General features: G+C 38.4%; 1 protein-coding gene across 3 annotated transcripts in view; it reads right to left on the bottom strand.

The window, feature by feature from the left end:
• Positions 1 to 15,101, bottom strand: part of PDE8A (phosphodiesterase 8A) — a 262,392-nt gene that overhangs the window by 24,797 nt on the left and 222,494 nt on the right. For all 3 annotated transcript variants that reach the window (XM_027852080.1, XM_027852081.1, XM_027852082.1), the window contains 2 exons: positions 11,312 to 11,510; positions 3,037 to 3,254 (listed from right to left, as the gene is read on the bottom strand). In XM_027852080.1, coding sequence (XP_027707881.1) covers positions 3,037 to 3,254; positions 11,312 to 11,510 — 417 coding nt within the window. The remainder of the gene's footprint in view (positions 1 to 3,036; positions 3,255 to 11,311; positions 11,511 to 15,101) is intronic.

Here is a 15,101-nt window from a genome sequence, read left to right as displayed (position 1 = left end):
GACTCGCTCAGGGTCACACAGCCAGTTCGTATTAGAGGCAGATTCTCTGGATTCAGAGGCCATCTCTCTTTCCATCACACCATTCTGCCTTTCATGAATTCATACAGTGTGAAATCAGTAGAAGTGGAAGAACAATATACAAAATGTACTATAATGTAAATGAGAAGGTCACTTGAAGGAAGCCAAATTCTGTTCTCAAGGAAAAGATAATGAAATAGAGCTCTCTTCTCAGGAGAGAGGTCAAGGCCTTCTGGGGCAGGTTCTTAATTACCTTGGCAGGTAAGGTCACTCTATCTGTTATTTTTCTTATCTTTTTTCTTTTGTTAAAGAGGAAGGGTTCAATTTCTTTATGATGGTGGCTGCTGGGAGAAGAGACTATGTCCAGAAATGAAAGCGACATAAAAACAAACAGCATCAGTAAAACTGTTGTGTAAGGAAGAGTAATGAAATGCTTGGCAGAGAATAAATACTCTTTTAAAAATGCAGCAGGTTTGATAGTTGCTGGCCAGAGTCAGCTGTTGTCAAGAACGGAATATAGATGGAAGCACCCTGACACATTAAAATGCCTAAGGGAGTTGGCTGTAAAGCCCAAAAGGGAACCTCTTGGTAGGAGGGAATATTGGAAGAACGGCAGAAACTTAGGAGTCATCTAGTCTAATTATCTCACCAAGAATTCCTTTTACAACATACCCAACATGTAGCCATCCAGTCTCTGATGAAAGGCCTCCAAACCTAGGGAAGCCCACCACTGCTAGAGGCAGCCTCTTCCACCACGGGGTTGCTCAAGTTATTAGGAAGTTTTTCCTTTTAGTAAGCCTACATTTGTCTCTGCTACTTCTTCCACTGTTCCTAGTTCTGTCTTTAAGAACCATAGTGAACAAGTCTAATAATCCCTCTTCTAAGGGAGATACTTTCACATACTTGAAGATGTTATCATTTCCCCACTAAAACTTCTTTCTTCCAGTCTAAATACTTCCAGTTTCCTCAGCTAATTGTCACTGGGTGTGACTCCAAGTCTTTCACCCTCAGCTTATCAATATCCCTCCTAAACAGGCGCACCCAGAACTGAACAAAATATTCCTGATGTCCAACTAAGCAAGAGCACGTTAGGGCTAACATTTCCCTAATGCTGGATATGATGCCTCTCTTGTTGCAGTGACACTACTTGTTTCATTGAAATTGAAACCATTTGTTTCAGACTTGGAAGTAAGAGGGATCAATATATTTCTGGAGACTGACAGGGATTTCTTTTCTCAATTTTCCTGCTCTAAGGGAAGTTCTTGGGCTCTCTGAAATTGTTGTTGTTACTCAGTCATTCAGTTGTGTCCAACTCTTCATGACCCTGCGAACCACAGCATGCCAACTGTCCGTGGGATTTTCTTGGCAAGTATACTGAAGTGGTTTGCCATTTCCTTCTCCAGTGGATTAAGGCAAACAGAGGTTAAGTGACTCACTCAAGGTGACACAGCTAAGTGTCTGAGGCCAAATTTGAACTCAGGTCTTCCTGACTCCAAGCCCAGTGTTCTATCCACTGAGTCACCTAGCTGCCCCCTTTTGCTTGCTGCAATAGTGAATAATATTCCCTTCCTCTCTATTCCACATTGGTTTAGAAGACTGATCACTCTCTTCTCCGCCTAGTTGCTGAGGGTAGAAACCTTGATTTACTCTGTCCTTAAGAATTTTTTTTCATTCATTCATATCTGTGATTTCATTATAGTAATTTCTAATGAGGAAACTTCCTCTATGAATGCAGATTGATAATTACTCTGCAATTTATAGGCTTTGAGAGTTGCCTAGAGCAATGAGAGGTTGAAAGACTTGCCTGTGGTCATACAGTCAATCTATGCCACAGGCAGGACTCAGAGCCATGGTCTTCCTGACTCCAAGGCTCTCTTTATCCCCTGTGCAAACTGCCATTTCCTCCTTCCTTGCTCTATTTAAAACTTTTTATCCATAAAATTGAGAAATGTTTAGCATTTTATATAAGGTATTCAATGGGTAAATACTATCCTGTCAATCATACTCTGATGGTATAAGATGATATCTTTGGTTTTTTTTGGAAATTTATACATAGTCCATGGCCCAGAATCACAACTCTGGATTCAATTTAGAAGGCTTCTCAGTAATGACACTATAGGAGGAGATCGTGAACATTTTTGTGTCATGGACCCCTCTGGCACTCTGGGGAAGACTATGGATGGACCCTTTCTCTGAATGATGATTTCAAATGCATAAAAGACAATACATATGACTGCAAAGGAAACTGACTATATTAAAATATAGTTATGAAAATATTTCTTAAAAAACCCAAGTTCATGAACCCCAGGTTAAGAAATCTTATTTTATAACCTTTTTTTTGGTCTCTACCAAAAATTTCTCTGGGGATATTTGAATCTGATTTCTTTCTTTCTTTCTTTCTTTTTTTGAGGCAATCGGGTTAAGTGATTTGTCCAGGGTTACACAGCTAATAAGTGTCTGAAGTAAGATTTGAACTCAGGTCCTCCTGACTGCAGGGCCAGTGCTCTATCTACTGCACCACCTAGCTGCTCCTGAATTTGATTAATTTCTAACTTTTTCCTAAGGATATTCACTTCTCTTTCAAGCATCAAGCTAACAAGACAGATAGATCATTTATTCCACGCAAGAAGGGAACACAGAAGGGATGCATACCCACACATTTAGTCAGTCAAGATAATTTTCCCCTCCAGCAGGTCTCACATCCCCCAGGGACTTATTTCACTTGAAAACACAGACCTAGAGCTGAGATTTTAAGTTGAGAATTTAAGGTTGCTAGGGAGTCCAAGTGAGCTTCCTCTTTCCATATCCTTTTCTGATTCCCATCAGAAAGCCAGGTTTTGCACATCACTCCTAGGCATAGAGAAGCCTCAAAGAACCACTAAAAATTCCATGACTGAGTAGAAAAAGTTGTTGACCTGCCATTGGATGCAATGGCAACATCACCAGTTATTAAATACAATGAACACTTAAAAAGACAGAAGCCAAAAGATACGGAATGGATCAACACTTTGGCTTTACCTCTCCATGTTTTTAAATATATTGCATTTTTCATCTCGGATAGTGAGCTGGAAAGCTAGGGCTGCATGGTGGCTCTCCAGTACAGCAGTATCGTTATATAAAATTGCCAGCTCACTCCCTGCATTGCACAGGAATGAGTTTGTTCTTCCAGGATGGTCCACATCATGGACGGTGGCAGCAATAAGGGCAGCAACTTCATCAATTGGGTCTAAAGTTTGCTGGAAAAAAAAAGAGATTAAAAAATTCAAGTTATCTCATAATTAAAGTATCTGCACCCTTTGGCAAAAGACCCCAGTGTGACATATATACTTCAAGGAGATCAAGATAGTCACATCAGCACTGAGTGTGTGTGGGGGGGGGTGGGGGAAGCAGTAGAAACAAAGCACATATATGCTAATCAACTGCAGAGTGGCTAAATGGGTTGTGACACATAGAAGTAGTGGAATATTATTGACCTGTAAGAAATGATGATCATCCTATTCCCCAAATGATAAATGATCAAAAGATGTGATCAATTTTCAAATGAAGTGATCAAAACTATCTATAGCCATATGAAAAATACTCTAACTCACTATTGATTAGAGAAATGCAAATTAAAATCAGTCTGAGGTACTTCCTCCTACCTAACAGATTGGCTAATAGGACAGCAAAGGTAAATGACAAATGTTGGAGGGGATGTGGGAAAAATGAGACATTAATGCACTGTTGGTGGAGTTGTGAACTGATTCAATCATTCTGTAGAGCAATTTGGAACTATGCCCAAAGGGCTATAAAACGAGGCATACCCTTTGACCTAGCAATATCACAAAAAAGATAAAACAACCCAAAAAGGAAACAGACCTATCTGCCCAAAAATATTTATAGCAGCTCTTTTCTGGGGGCAAAGAACTGGAAATTGAGGGGATGCCCATCAACTGGGGAATGGCTGAACAAATTGTGGTATGTGATTATGATGGAATACTACTGTACTATAGGAAATGATAAGCAGGATGCTCTCAGACAAACCTGGAAAGATTTATATGAGCTGATGCAAAGTGAAATGTACTGTGTAAAAAGTAACAGCAATATTGTAAGATGATCAGCTGTGAATGATTTAGCTATTCTCAGCAATACAATGATCCGAGACAGCTCTGAAAGACTTACGATGAAAAATGCTATCCATCCAGACAAAGAACTGATGGGGGAAGCACACTTTTTTAAACTTTATCTTTCTTGAGGGTTTTTTTGTCTACGTTTTCCTTCACAACATGACTGTTATGAAAATGTTTTACATGACTACACATGTGTAACCTATATTGAATTGCCTTCCTTCTCAATGAGAAGGGGTGGGGAGGGAGGAAGGGAGAGAATTTGGAAATCAAAGTTTTAAAAATGAATGTTAAAATTGTTTTCATGTGTAACTGAGGAAAAATGAAATACTAAATAAATTTTTAAAAATTAAAAAAAGAAATGATGATTATGACAAATACTGAGAAGCATGGGAAGATGCATATGAACTGATAGGAAGTAAAGTTAGTAGAACCAGAAAGACAATCTACAACATGACCAAACAGTGTAAACAGAAAGAATAAAGACTGAAACTACATGTTGTGTCATCAGAATGACCAGGACTAATTCCAGAAAAGAGATAAGAAAAATATAGAGGTAGGAGATTATGCATATGTGACATTGTGTTTACTGTGAAATTTGGTCAGTGTGTTGGTTAGTTTTGCTGAAATGCCTTTTCCCATCATTTTCTGTTTTATTCTTTATTATAATGGAAGGCTTGCTGTAAAGTGGGGGAGGGGGAAGAGGGAAGTATTTGAAGATGAAGCTGATATAAAAGCAAAAAAATCAATAATTTTTAAATAATCAAAAAAAAATCTTGCTGTAGGCTGCTTGGGATGACTTAGGGATAGGTATGACTGCCAGAAGAAAAATGCTGTACTCCAGTTTCTGTTATATCTAAGAACTAGAAGTGAAGCAGATGTCAATCAATTGGTGAATGGCTAAACAAATTGGTTAGACAATTTGTCTAACAGAACAGAAAAATAATAGAATATTACCAATGTTCTTAGGATGGATATACTTGGGGGTTTCTTGTAAAAGTGCAATACTACATGATAAAATCCGAGTTTCCGACCCCCAATTATGAAAACATGTCTGCAATAACACTAGGCAATAACAGAGTAGGTGACAAACAGAAATCTGAATCTGCCACTTGACTCCCACACAGCAAAGTCTAAACTTTCACAGAAAGCTGGACAAGAAGTAGGAAAAAATATGTAGTGATCAGCCTTGCATCTATGCCCCCTTTCAGCACTCTAGATTCCAGCTGACATTCCATCAGTGAGCAGCCAGTTGGTACACACTAAGAAACCTTTCATTCATTTCATTCATAAGTAAATGGTGTAGTAAAACTTCAGTTGATGGAGGCAGCTCTCTCCCTGAGGTCGTAAAGAGTTTATTATAAATAAAGGGTAAGTTCTTTAGAGTTTTTTTTTTTTTACACTACTAGCTGTTGATAGATCAATAGACCATCCAAGAAATATAATTTTTCCCCTTTGTTCTTGGTGGAAGAGTTCATTTTTCATAAGAACATCAGACCATAAGTTCATAGAAGGCAATTAGGGATAAAGCCACTATTTCTTATCCATTTATAACAGATTATTCCTGAGCTTTCAAGCCAGCTGCATTAAGCTAAAGTGACCCTTCATTGTGAGAAAAGCATCCAATCCAGCATTTTTTTCATACACAGTAATGTCTAGCTTAACAGCCGCCCTTGTAAAATCTTGGGGCTCAATCCAAAATGTTTTCAGTTTTGGACAGAGCAGGAGGGGTGGTGTGAACCAGGTTACACTATTAGTCTCTAGATGTGCTGTATTAGATTGAGGTTTCATCTGGGGACAAAGATCAGGAAGGAAAACTCTATCAGAAAAACCTCTATCTCCATTGTAACCCTTCCTATCTTTCCTACTCATGGGTACTCACATATCACTGATAACACAGTTTGCTTTAAGGTTCTTTTCAAACTGGAAATATCAGGCCCTTCTGCTCTCCTTCTTCACAGCTTGATCCCAATATGGTATTCAGTTGGCTTTAGACCTAAGCAGTTTTTAGGTGTTATGTTTCCCTGGGACATTAAACACCCATCCATAATTTTGAAGAATTTAAAATTCGGTAGAAAGAATGATGGACCCAGGGCATCAGGAGACAGCGATTCTAGTTTAGTCCTGGCAACAGACCTTACTAGTTTTTTATTTTTTAATTAATTAATTTATTTTTAGTTTGCAACATTCACTTCCATAAGCTTGTGAGTTTTAAATTTTTTCCCCTCCTTCCTTCCCAAGATGGCATGCAATCTGACATAGGCTTTACATATACATTCCTATTAAACATTTTCACATTAGTCATGTTGTAAAGAAGAATTCAAACCAATAGGAGGAACCATAAGAAAGAAGAAACAAAACAAAACAGAAGAAAAAAAAAGGGCAAATAGTATGCTTCAATCTGCGTTCAGACTCTATAGTTCTTTCTCTGGATATGGAAAGCATTTTCTGTCATAAGACTTTTGGAGATGTCTTAAATCCTTGCATTGCTGAGAAGAGCTAAGTCTATCAAAGTTTGTCATTGCACAATGGGGCTGTTACTGTGTATAATGTTCTCCTGGTTCTGCTCACTTCAATCAGCATCAGTCCATACCAGTCTTTTCAGGTTTTTCGGAAGTCAGCCTGTTCATCATTTCTTATAGCACAATAGTATTCCATTACATTCATATACCACAACTTGTTCAGCTATTCCCCAACTGATGGGCATCCCCTCAATTTCCAATTCTTTGCCACCACAGAAAGAGCTGCTATAAATATTTTTGTACATGTAGGTCCTTTTCCTGTTTTTATGATCTTTTTGGGATACAGACCTAGAAGTGCTATTGCTGGGTCAAAGGGTATGCACATTTTTATATGCCTTTAGGCATAATTCCAAATTGCTCTCCAAAATGGTTGGATCAGTTCACAACTCTACCAACAATGCATTAGTGTTCCAATTTTCCCACATCTTCTCCAACATTTATCATGTTCCTGTTTTGTCATGTTAGCCAATCTGATAGGTATGATGTGGTACTTCAGAGTCATTTTGATTTGCATTTCTCTAATCAATAGTGATTTAGAGCATTTTTATATGACTATAGATAGTTTTAATTTCTTCATCTGAAAACTGTCTGTTCATATCCTTTGACCACTTATCAACTGGGGAATGACTTGTATTCTTATAAATTTGACTTAATTCTCTATATATTTTAGGAATGAGGTCCTTATCAGAAATACTGGTTGTAAAAATTCTTTCCCAGTTTTCTGCTTCCCTCCTAATCTTGGTTACATTGGCTTTATTTGTGCGAAAACTTTTCAATTTAATGTAATCAAAATTATCCATTTTGTATTTCATAATGTTCTATATCTCTTGTTTGGTCATAAATTCTTCCATTACCCATAAATCTGCCAGTACGCTTATAGTATCAGCCTTTATATCTAAATTGTGACCTTACTAGTTTTGCACTGTTTGGAGAGTTGATACACAGATGAGTTTCCTCAACTGTAAAGCAGTAGTTGGGGGAGGGATGGACTAAATCATTTTTAAGGTCCAGGTCAGTTCTAAAATGTCATGATTCTAAGATGGGGATATGAAATTTGAAAATTAAATTCCTCAGAAAAATTCTTTCTTTTGCTATAAGGGTGACAAACATTTTAAAAATCTTTTCTTGTCTAGGACTTGGCATTTTCTAGGGTTTGAATAGCTACAGTAATAATAATAACAACAATAATATTAATGTTATACATTATGTATACATGTATACATAATGTATACATTAATGTATAACATTAATGTAATATTTCAAATATATATATAAAGTGCTTCATATACATTATCTCATTTGAGCTCCCATGAGATAGGTATTATAGATGTTATCATAGCCATTTTGCAGATGGGAAAACCAAGAATCAGAGAGGTTAAGTGACTTGCCCTGGTCACATGTGTAGTAAGCATTCAAAGTAGAATTTGAACACAGATTTTCCTGACTCTAAGTCCACTATATCATGTTGTCTCTCTAATACAACAAACTTTGTTGATTAAAGGCCAATGGTTCAAGTTCAAGGTGTCCTGCCTCTCTGCCCCTCTGAACACATGGAATGCTCATCTGCCAATGTCTACAGTTTCCAAATGAAAGTCTTTCACTTTAAGAATCAGACACATTTAGACCAGGTCACTGGGCACAGTACGAAAAAAAAGTAAAGCATCATTTCTTAGTTATCAGAGATACTTTGAAATACTTGTATTAAGTATATTATACTTAAAAATACTTAGTATCAGAGATAAGAAAATGAGCTTTGTGTAGGAAGTTTGATTTCTTCTGTGTCTCAGCACATTTATTATCTTGGTCTTTTTCTGACAAGGAGCTCAGAGGAGAATAAAAGTTCCCATGGTGTACTGGCCTACTCATAGGACTTGATTATTTCAAGTCAGTTCAAGGTCTAACTTAGGACAGGGTTGGGGAGGTGTAACTCATGCCTCAAATGGAATGGTCACAGCAGGCAATATTTTACATCTTAACATTTTCTATTCCTATTTTTTTTACCATTCTAAAAATAGAAATGCTAGAAAATTTTCTTATGAACCAAGGTCTTTACTTCTATACTAAGAAGGCAAATGGAGTGAAACCACAATATTTATCTATGTATTTTCCTGTTCCTGTTTTGAGAAGAAAATATAAAAACATGTTTTCCCCAAATAATTCTCCAACCCATCTTCCTCCCTCCTTGCCCTGCTCTCAATAGAGGTGTCTTCAAGTGATACTAGAAACTCCAAGGCAGAAAATATGAAAGGAAAGAAAACCCTAAATGTTCGCACCTTCCTGAATTCACCTGAAAACCACTTTCTTCTCCTCCCCTCTCCCTCTCTCTCTCTCCCCCTCTCTCTCTCCCTCCCTCCCTCTCTCTCTCTCTCTCTCTCTCTCTCTCTCTCCCCCTCTCTCTCTCTCTCTGTGAGGCAATTAGAATTAAGTGACTTGCCCAGGGTCACACACAGCTAACGTCAAGTGTCTGAGGCTGGATTTGAACTCAGGTCCTCCTGACTCCAGGGCCGGTGCTCTATCCACTGTGCTACCTAGCTGCTCCCTTGCTGTCTCTTTTACCACGTATGTAGTTGATGTCCCACTTAAAGCATTCTTTCTGTGTTTTTCTGAGTCACGGCAGGAAAGGGCTAATGAGATAAGACTGGGATTCCAATTCATCTAGCTACTGTTTGCAGTGGAACAGGAAAAGTTCTTTAATAAATATGGGTAGGACTGATCCCAGGATGACAAGCGGGATGGTGGTAGATATCAAAATCCAGCACAGAATTCCTCCTCTCTCTGCTTTTAGAATAAAAATATGTGGGGTAATGGAGAAGAAATTATGCAAATAAGTTGGATACTTTTCTTTATTGCTTAAAATTTTTTTTTCAAATCTCTCAGCTTAAAGACCATGATATAATGGAGGAGGGAAGAACTAGATGATCACAAAGGTATTTTGTGAACCTATGATCTGAATATGTTAAGTCATTTGCATATGACAATGAAGTAAAAAAACTCTTGTTGCCAAGATTGATTTCTTTAGAGAGAAGTAAACAAAACAAAACAAAAAACAAACAAACAAACAAAAAAACAAAAAAACAACCAAAAACTCACATGGATTGGGGGTGGAGATAGAATAAGTTTGATTTTGAAAGCAATGGCACTGAAGCTTTTTTTTTTTTTAAATTGCTGAATGAAGACTAAAAGCAATGGCTTTTTCCCTTCAGCAGGCTGGGTCTTCAAAGTGAATATGGATTGCTGTTTAAATGGGCAGGGATGTTTTGGGTAAAGTCTCTCATTATTGCACCAAGAACTGAAGAGTATTACCTGTAGCAGCCAGAAGGGGCGAACTGAGACATGAAAAAATCTCACTCTCCCCCTTCCCTCTCCCACCCAGCTCCCTGGCTCCTTCCCACCCACCTCTGGATGCTTATAGTATCCCTCTTCAGCTGCAGCTCCTGGCTGTTGAAAGCAAGTTACAAAAGAACTAATTTTGTAATAATGAAGCTTACTTCTTAATTAAAAACACAAGGGACCAAGAAGGGGGAAAAGAAAAGAAAAACAGACTTTGAATTAACCAGATGTGAACTGTCAGACTCAGTGACTTTGTGTTGATTAGTTTTGTTGAACTGCTTCACTGCTCACCTCCCTCTTTCTTTTTTACTATTTTGGTACAGAGGATGGCTCCCTGGGGAAGGGAAGAGAGGAGGGCTGCATTTGGAAATGAAGGTGAAATAAAAACAAAAATTAGTGAGAGAAAACTTCAAATACAAATATAAAGTATGCAACTTTGTTAAAGAACAAAAAACATCTAGCCAGACTGGGAATAAATAACAGCCACTATGTCTAGCTTTACTATTTCACAGAATGTCAGAGCTGGGAGGGGCATTTGGAAGCCTTCTTATTTCATATACCAATATATCATGGAGCTCTGATTTCCTAGGTGTGGGACCTAGGAGCGGGAATGCCAACTAGTCTATCACTTACTACGTGGTCTTCTTGCGTCATACGTAGCTCTCTGAGGGCAAGGATTATCCTCCCTTTTGCATTTCTATCTCGATGACTTAGCACAGCGTATGGCACATAATAGAAGGAGAAGGGGAAGAGAAGACGCATTTATATACTTGCTGGACACTCTACGTAGCATCTCATTTGATCCTCATAACAACCCTGGGAGGTAGGTGCTATTATTATCCCCATTTTACAGTTGAAGAAACTGAGGCAAACAGAGGTGAAGTGACTTGCCCACTGTTACACAGCTAGTAAGTATCTGAGGCAATATTTGGACTCAGGTCTTTCATTCACTGTGCCACCTGGGTGCCTCATAATAAATGGTGATTGATTGATTGAGAGAATTTACTTGAGGCTCAGGTCACACACAGAGCTAGTAAGTTTCAAAAAGGGGGATCTGAACCCAGGTCTTCTTGATTCAAGGTCCAGCATTTTATCCATTTAAATGGTAAAGCTCTTTATCTATTTAGGCAATGATATTGCCTCCTTATAGAGAAGGAAAAGAAATGAAACATGTCCAGGGCAGAGCTGGGACTTGAACCCAGGTGTCCTAACGACCCATCTTTTCCCCCTAACATACTACCTCTGATCAGCTGTGTGAGCTGTTGAGTATTGGCGGCCTCTATCCCTCCAACCTCCTCACACTGATCAATGTGCATGTTCCCAAAGGCAGCTTACCTTGACTCTTTCCTTAGACAGGAAGTAGGCAGTGGCATGAAGGACATCTGCAGAGTGGGTAGAATTGTGGTAGGAGTTAGATGAATGGTAATTGGCTTCAATGATTTGCAACCAAGACCGTAGAGTTGACTCAGAGCAGTTGAGGAATTCACAGATTCCAAAGCGAGCAAAAATCTTGAGACCAAGATAAACCAACGGCCTACAGAGAAAAACATTCACAACACTGAGACATGGAGCCAGGCCTGGAGGACAAAGGAAGTCTGTGATCAATACAGAGGCTTCTAAGTGTTTCAAGCCAGGAGTGTCACAGTCAACCCTACGATTCAGACAGAGAGCTCTGGTTCACAAAGATCATTCAAGTTTGGCTTTTGACTATGTTTCTGGCAATTAGAAAAAAAAAAGTTAGCATCAAGATTGTCTGCATGCCAACTCAATGCATTTCAACAAACATTTGCCAAACACCTACTGTGTGCACAGAATTTGAATGTAAGCTCAGTGGTGATAGGGATTGTTACATTCTTGTTCTTATACTCCCAGTACCTAGAACATAGCAGGCATTTAAAAATACTCATTGATTGATTTAAAAAATCCTTTCTTGATCCTAATTTTTTTTTTAAAAAAATATTATTTATTTTTATCATTCTTTTAAAATTTTGAGTTTCAGATTCTCTCCCTCCCTCCCTCCCATTCCTCTCCATTGAGAAGGCAAAAAATATGACATCAATTATACATGTGAAATCATGAAAAACATATTTTCACATTAGCTATATCACAAAACAAAGCAAAGCAGAGAAAGAAAGAGAAAATTACACTTCAATTTGCACCCAATTCATCATTTCTTTCTCTGGAAGTAGATAGCATTTTTTCATCATGAGTCCTTTGGAATTGTCTTGGATCACTGTATTGACCAGAATGGCAAATCTTTGATAATTGATCATCATTACAACATTGCTGTTACTGTATACAATGATCTCCTGGTTCTTCTCACTTCATTTTGCATCAGTATGCATAGATCTTGCCATGTTTTTCTGAAACCAGCTCCCTTGTAATTTTTTATAGCACAATAGCACTCCCTCATAATCATATGCCACAACTTGTTTAGCCATTCTACAACTGATGAGCATCCCTCAAGTTCAGATTCTTTGCCACCACAGAAAGAGCTGCTCCAAATATTTTTGTATATATAGTCCTTTTCCTTTGATCTGTTTGGGGCACAAACGCATTAGCAGTATTACCACATCAAAGGATACACAAAGTTTTATAGCACTTTATGCATGGTTCCAGATTATTCTCTAGAATGGTTGGACCAGTTCACTACTTCATCAATAATTCATTAATGTACCTATTTTCCCTCATGCCCTCCAGCATTTATCATTTCTGATAGGTATGAGGTGGTACCTCAGAGTAGTTTTAATTTGCCTTTCTCTAATCAATAATGACTTGGAACATTTTTTTTCATATGACTGCAGATAACTTTGATTTCTTCTTCTGAAAACTTCATATCATTCCTGGGAGTTTTCATTTTGGGGATCTCTTTCAGGAGGGGACTGGTGGATTCTTTCAATTTCCATTTTATTGTTTGGATATAAGATATTGGGTCTTGAAATATGAAATCTAGGCCCTTTTGCTGGTCATGGCTTTCAGGTAGTCCAATAATTCTTAAATTATTTCTCCTCTATTTTCCAAATAAGTTATTTTTCCAATAAGATTGTTCACATTTTTGTCTATTTTTTCATTTTTTGACTTTGTTTTTATTGTTTCTTGAAGTCTCATGGACTCATTAGTTTCTACTTGCCCAATTCTAATTTTTAAGGAATTATTTTCTTCAGTGAGCTTTTGAACCTCTTTATTCATTTAGCCAATTCTGCTTTTTAGGAGTTCTTTTCCTCAGTGAATTTTTACGACGCCATTTCTTTTTGTGTCTATCCTACTTTGAAAGAGTTCTTTTCTTCAGTGAATTTTTGAGTTTCTTTTATAATTAGGCCAATTTTGTTTTTTAAAGTGTTATTTTCTTCTGTACTTTTTGTGCCTCTTTTACCAAGCTATTAATTCTCTTTTCAGAATTTTCTTCTAACACTTTCATTTATTTTCCCAATTTTTCTTCTACTCCTCTTATTTCTTTCTTTAACTCTTCTAGGAATTCTTGCTGGCCTTGTGTCCAATTAGTATTTTTTTTTGAGGCTTTGCTTGTAGCTATTTTTACATTATTATCTTCTTCTAAGTTTATGTCTTGGTCTTCCCTCCCACTGTGGTAGCTTTTTATGGTAAACTTCTTCTTCTTCTTCTTTTTTTTTTTTGGTTGTTGTTTGCTCATTTTCCTAGCCTATTTCTTCACTTTGAACTTTTATGTTAAAGTTGGGTTCCACTCACCTGGGTGTGGGGAGGGTGTGCCAAGCCTCAGGCTTTTTTTGTGATGTTGTTTTCAGAGCTAGTTTTAGGGGACTGAAAAATTTTTTAGTGCTTCCAAGGTGGTGTTATCCTGGGAGAGGTGTGGTCAACTGCTCTCCTCATCTGCATTCTGGTCTTTACCCAGAAAGGACCCCTGATCCCCTGCAGCCACAAACACTAGTGCTACTCTTGGCTCTGGAACTCCTTTATGACCAATCACAAGCACTTCTCTCTGCCCTGGAACTGTGACCCAGAACTGCTTATGGACAATAGAATTGCCAATCAGCCCTAGCTGCACCCAGTGCCAGTAAAAGATTCTTTATAATCTCCTTCTGACCAGTAGTCCAACTCCCTTACTCCCTCTGGGCTGAGAGCTCCTGATGCAAGTGCTACTGCTGCTGCTGTCCTGGCTGCGTCCAAGGCCCTCCACTGGTGTTCCTGCCCTGCTCTGGTCTTATGCCCACCCCAGTGTTAGAGACCTCTACTGGGGACCTCCTAGGTTGCCTTATGCTGCATAAATGTTTCCTTCTGACCTCTTGTTGGCTCTGCCACTCCAAAATTTGATTTGAGGTACTATTTTAAAGTCATATGGAGGGGAATGTTGGGAGTATTCAGATAGGTCCTGACCTATACTCTGCCCCCTTGGCTCTTAATAATGCTGAATTCATAATCTTAAGCCCTATTAGATTCATCTTGGAAAAGGCTACATTATAAAACATAACAATACAAGACAGCATCAAACCTCTTCACTTGCCCTCTGACACCTTCCAAGAACCACTGTTGGTGGGGAGGGCACAGATGGGACCATGGGGTTGTGAGCAGCTACAATGACCAGTTATTTTGTCGCCATCATCCTCCCACATCATGGCCCCTGCATTAGGAGCAGCTTCTACCCCAGAAAGTCTAGACTATTCTAGACCAGGCCTAACGCAGTCCAGGCCAGTGACTTAGTTTCATGATTAGAATGAAATGAGACCACTCATGGACATCTACTAGTTAACAAAATGAGGTTTATTTAGCCAAAGCAGGGAATAGATATCAAGCAGGAATAGAGCACCGATTCAGTTACAGCAACAACAATAATAATAACTAACATTTATATAAGTGCTTCAACAGTTTGCAGAGTGCCTTATAAATATTATCTCATTTGAACCTTATAACAACCCTAGACGTCGGTGCCATTATTATCCCCATTTCTGGGTGGTGATATTGAGGTTAGACAGAGGTTAAGTGACTTACCCAAGGCCACATAGCTAGTAAGTGTCTGAGGCTGGATTTGAACTCAGTTCTTTTTGACTCCAAATTCAGAGTTCTATGTACTCTACCACCCAGCAGCTTCCTTGCTTCTTTGCTGGTCAGAAGCAGGTATCAAACTCCTAACTCCACAAGGGCTGGCTTTTAT

This window comes from Vombatus ursinus, unplaced genomic scaffold (assembly GCF_900497805.2).
Source record: "Vombatus ursinus unplaced genomic scaffold, bare-nosed wombat genome assembly UNPS02009205.1, whole genome shotgun sequence".
Classification (NCBI taxonomy): domain Eukaryota; kingdom Metazoa; phylum Chordata; class Mammalia; order Diprotodontia; family Vombatidae; genus Vombatus; species Vombatus ursinus.
Note: the sequence above shows the minus strand (reverse complement) of the source record. Positions and strands in the feature narration are given on the sequence as shown.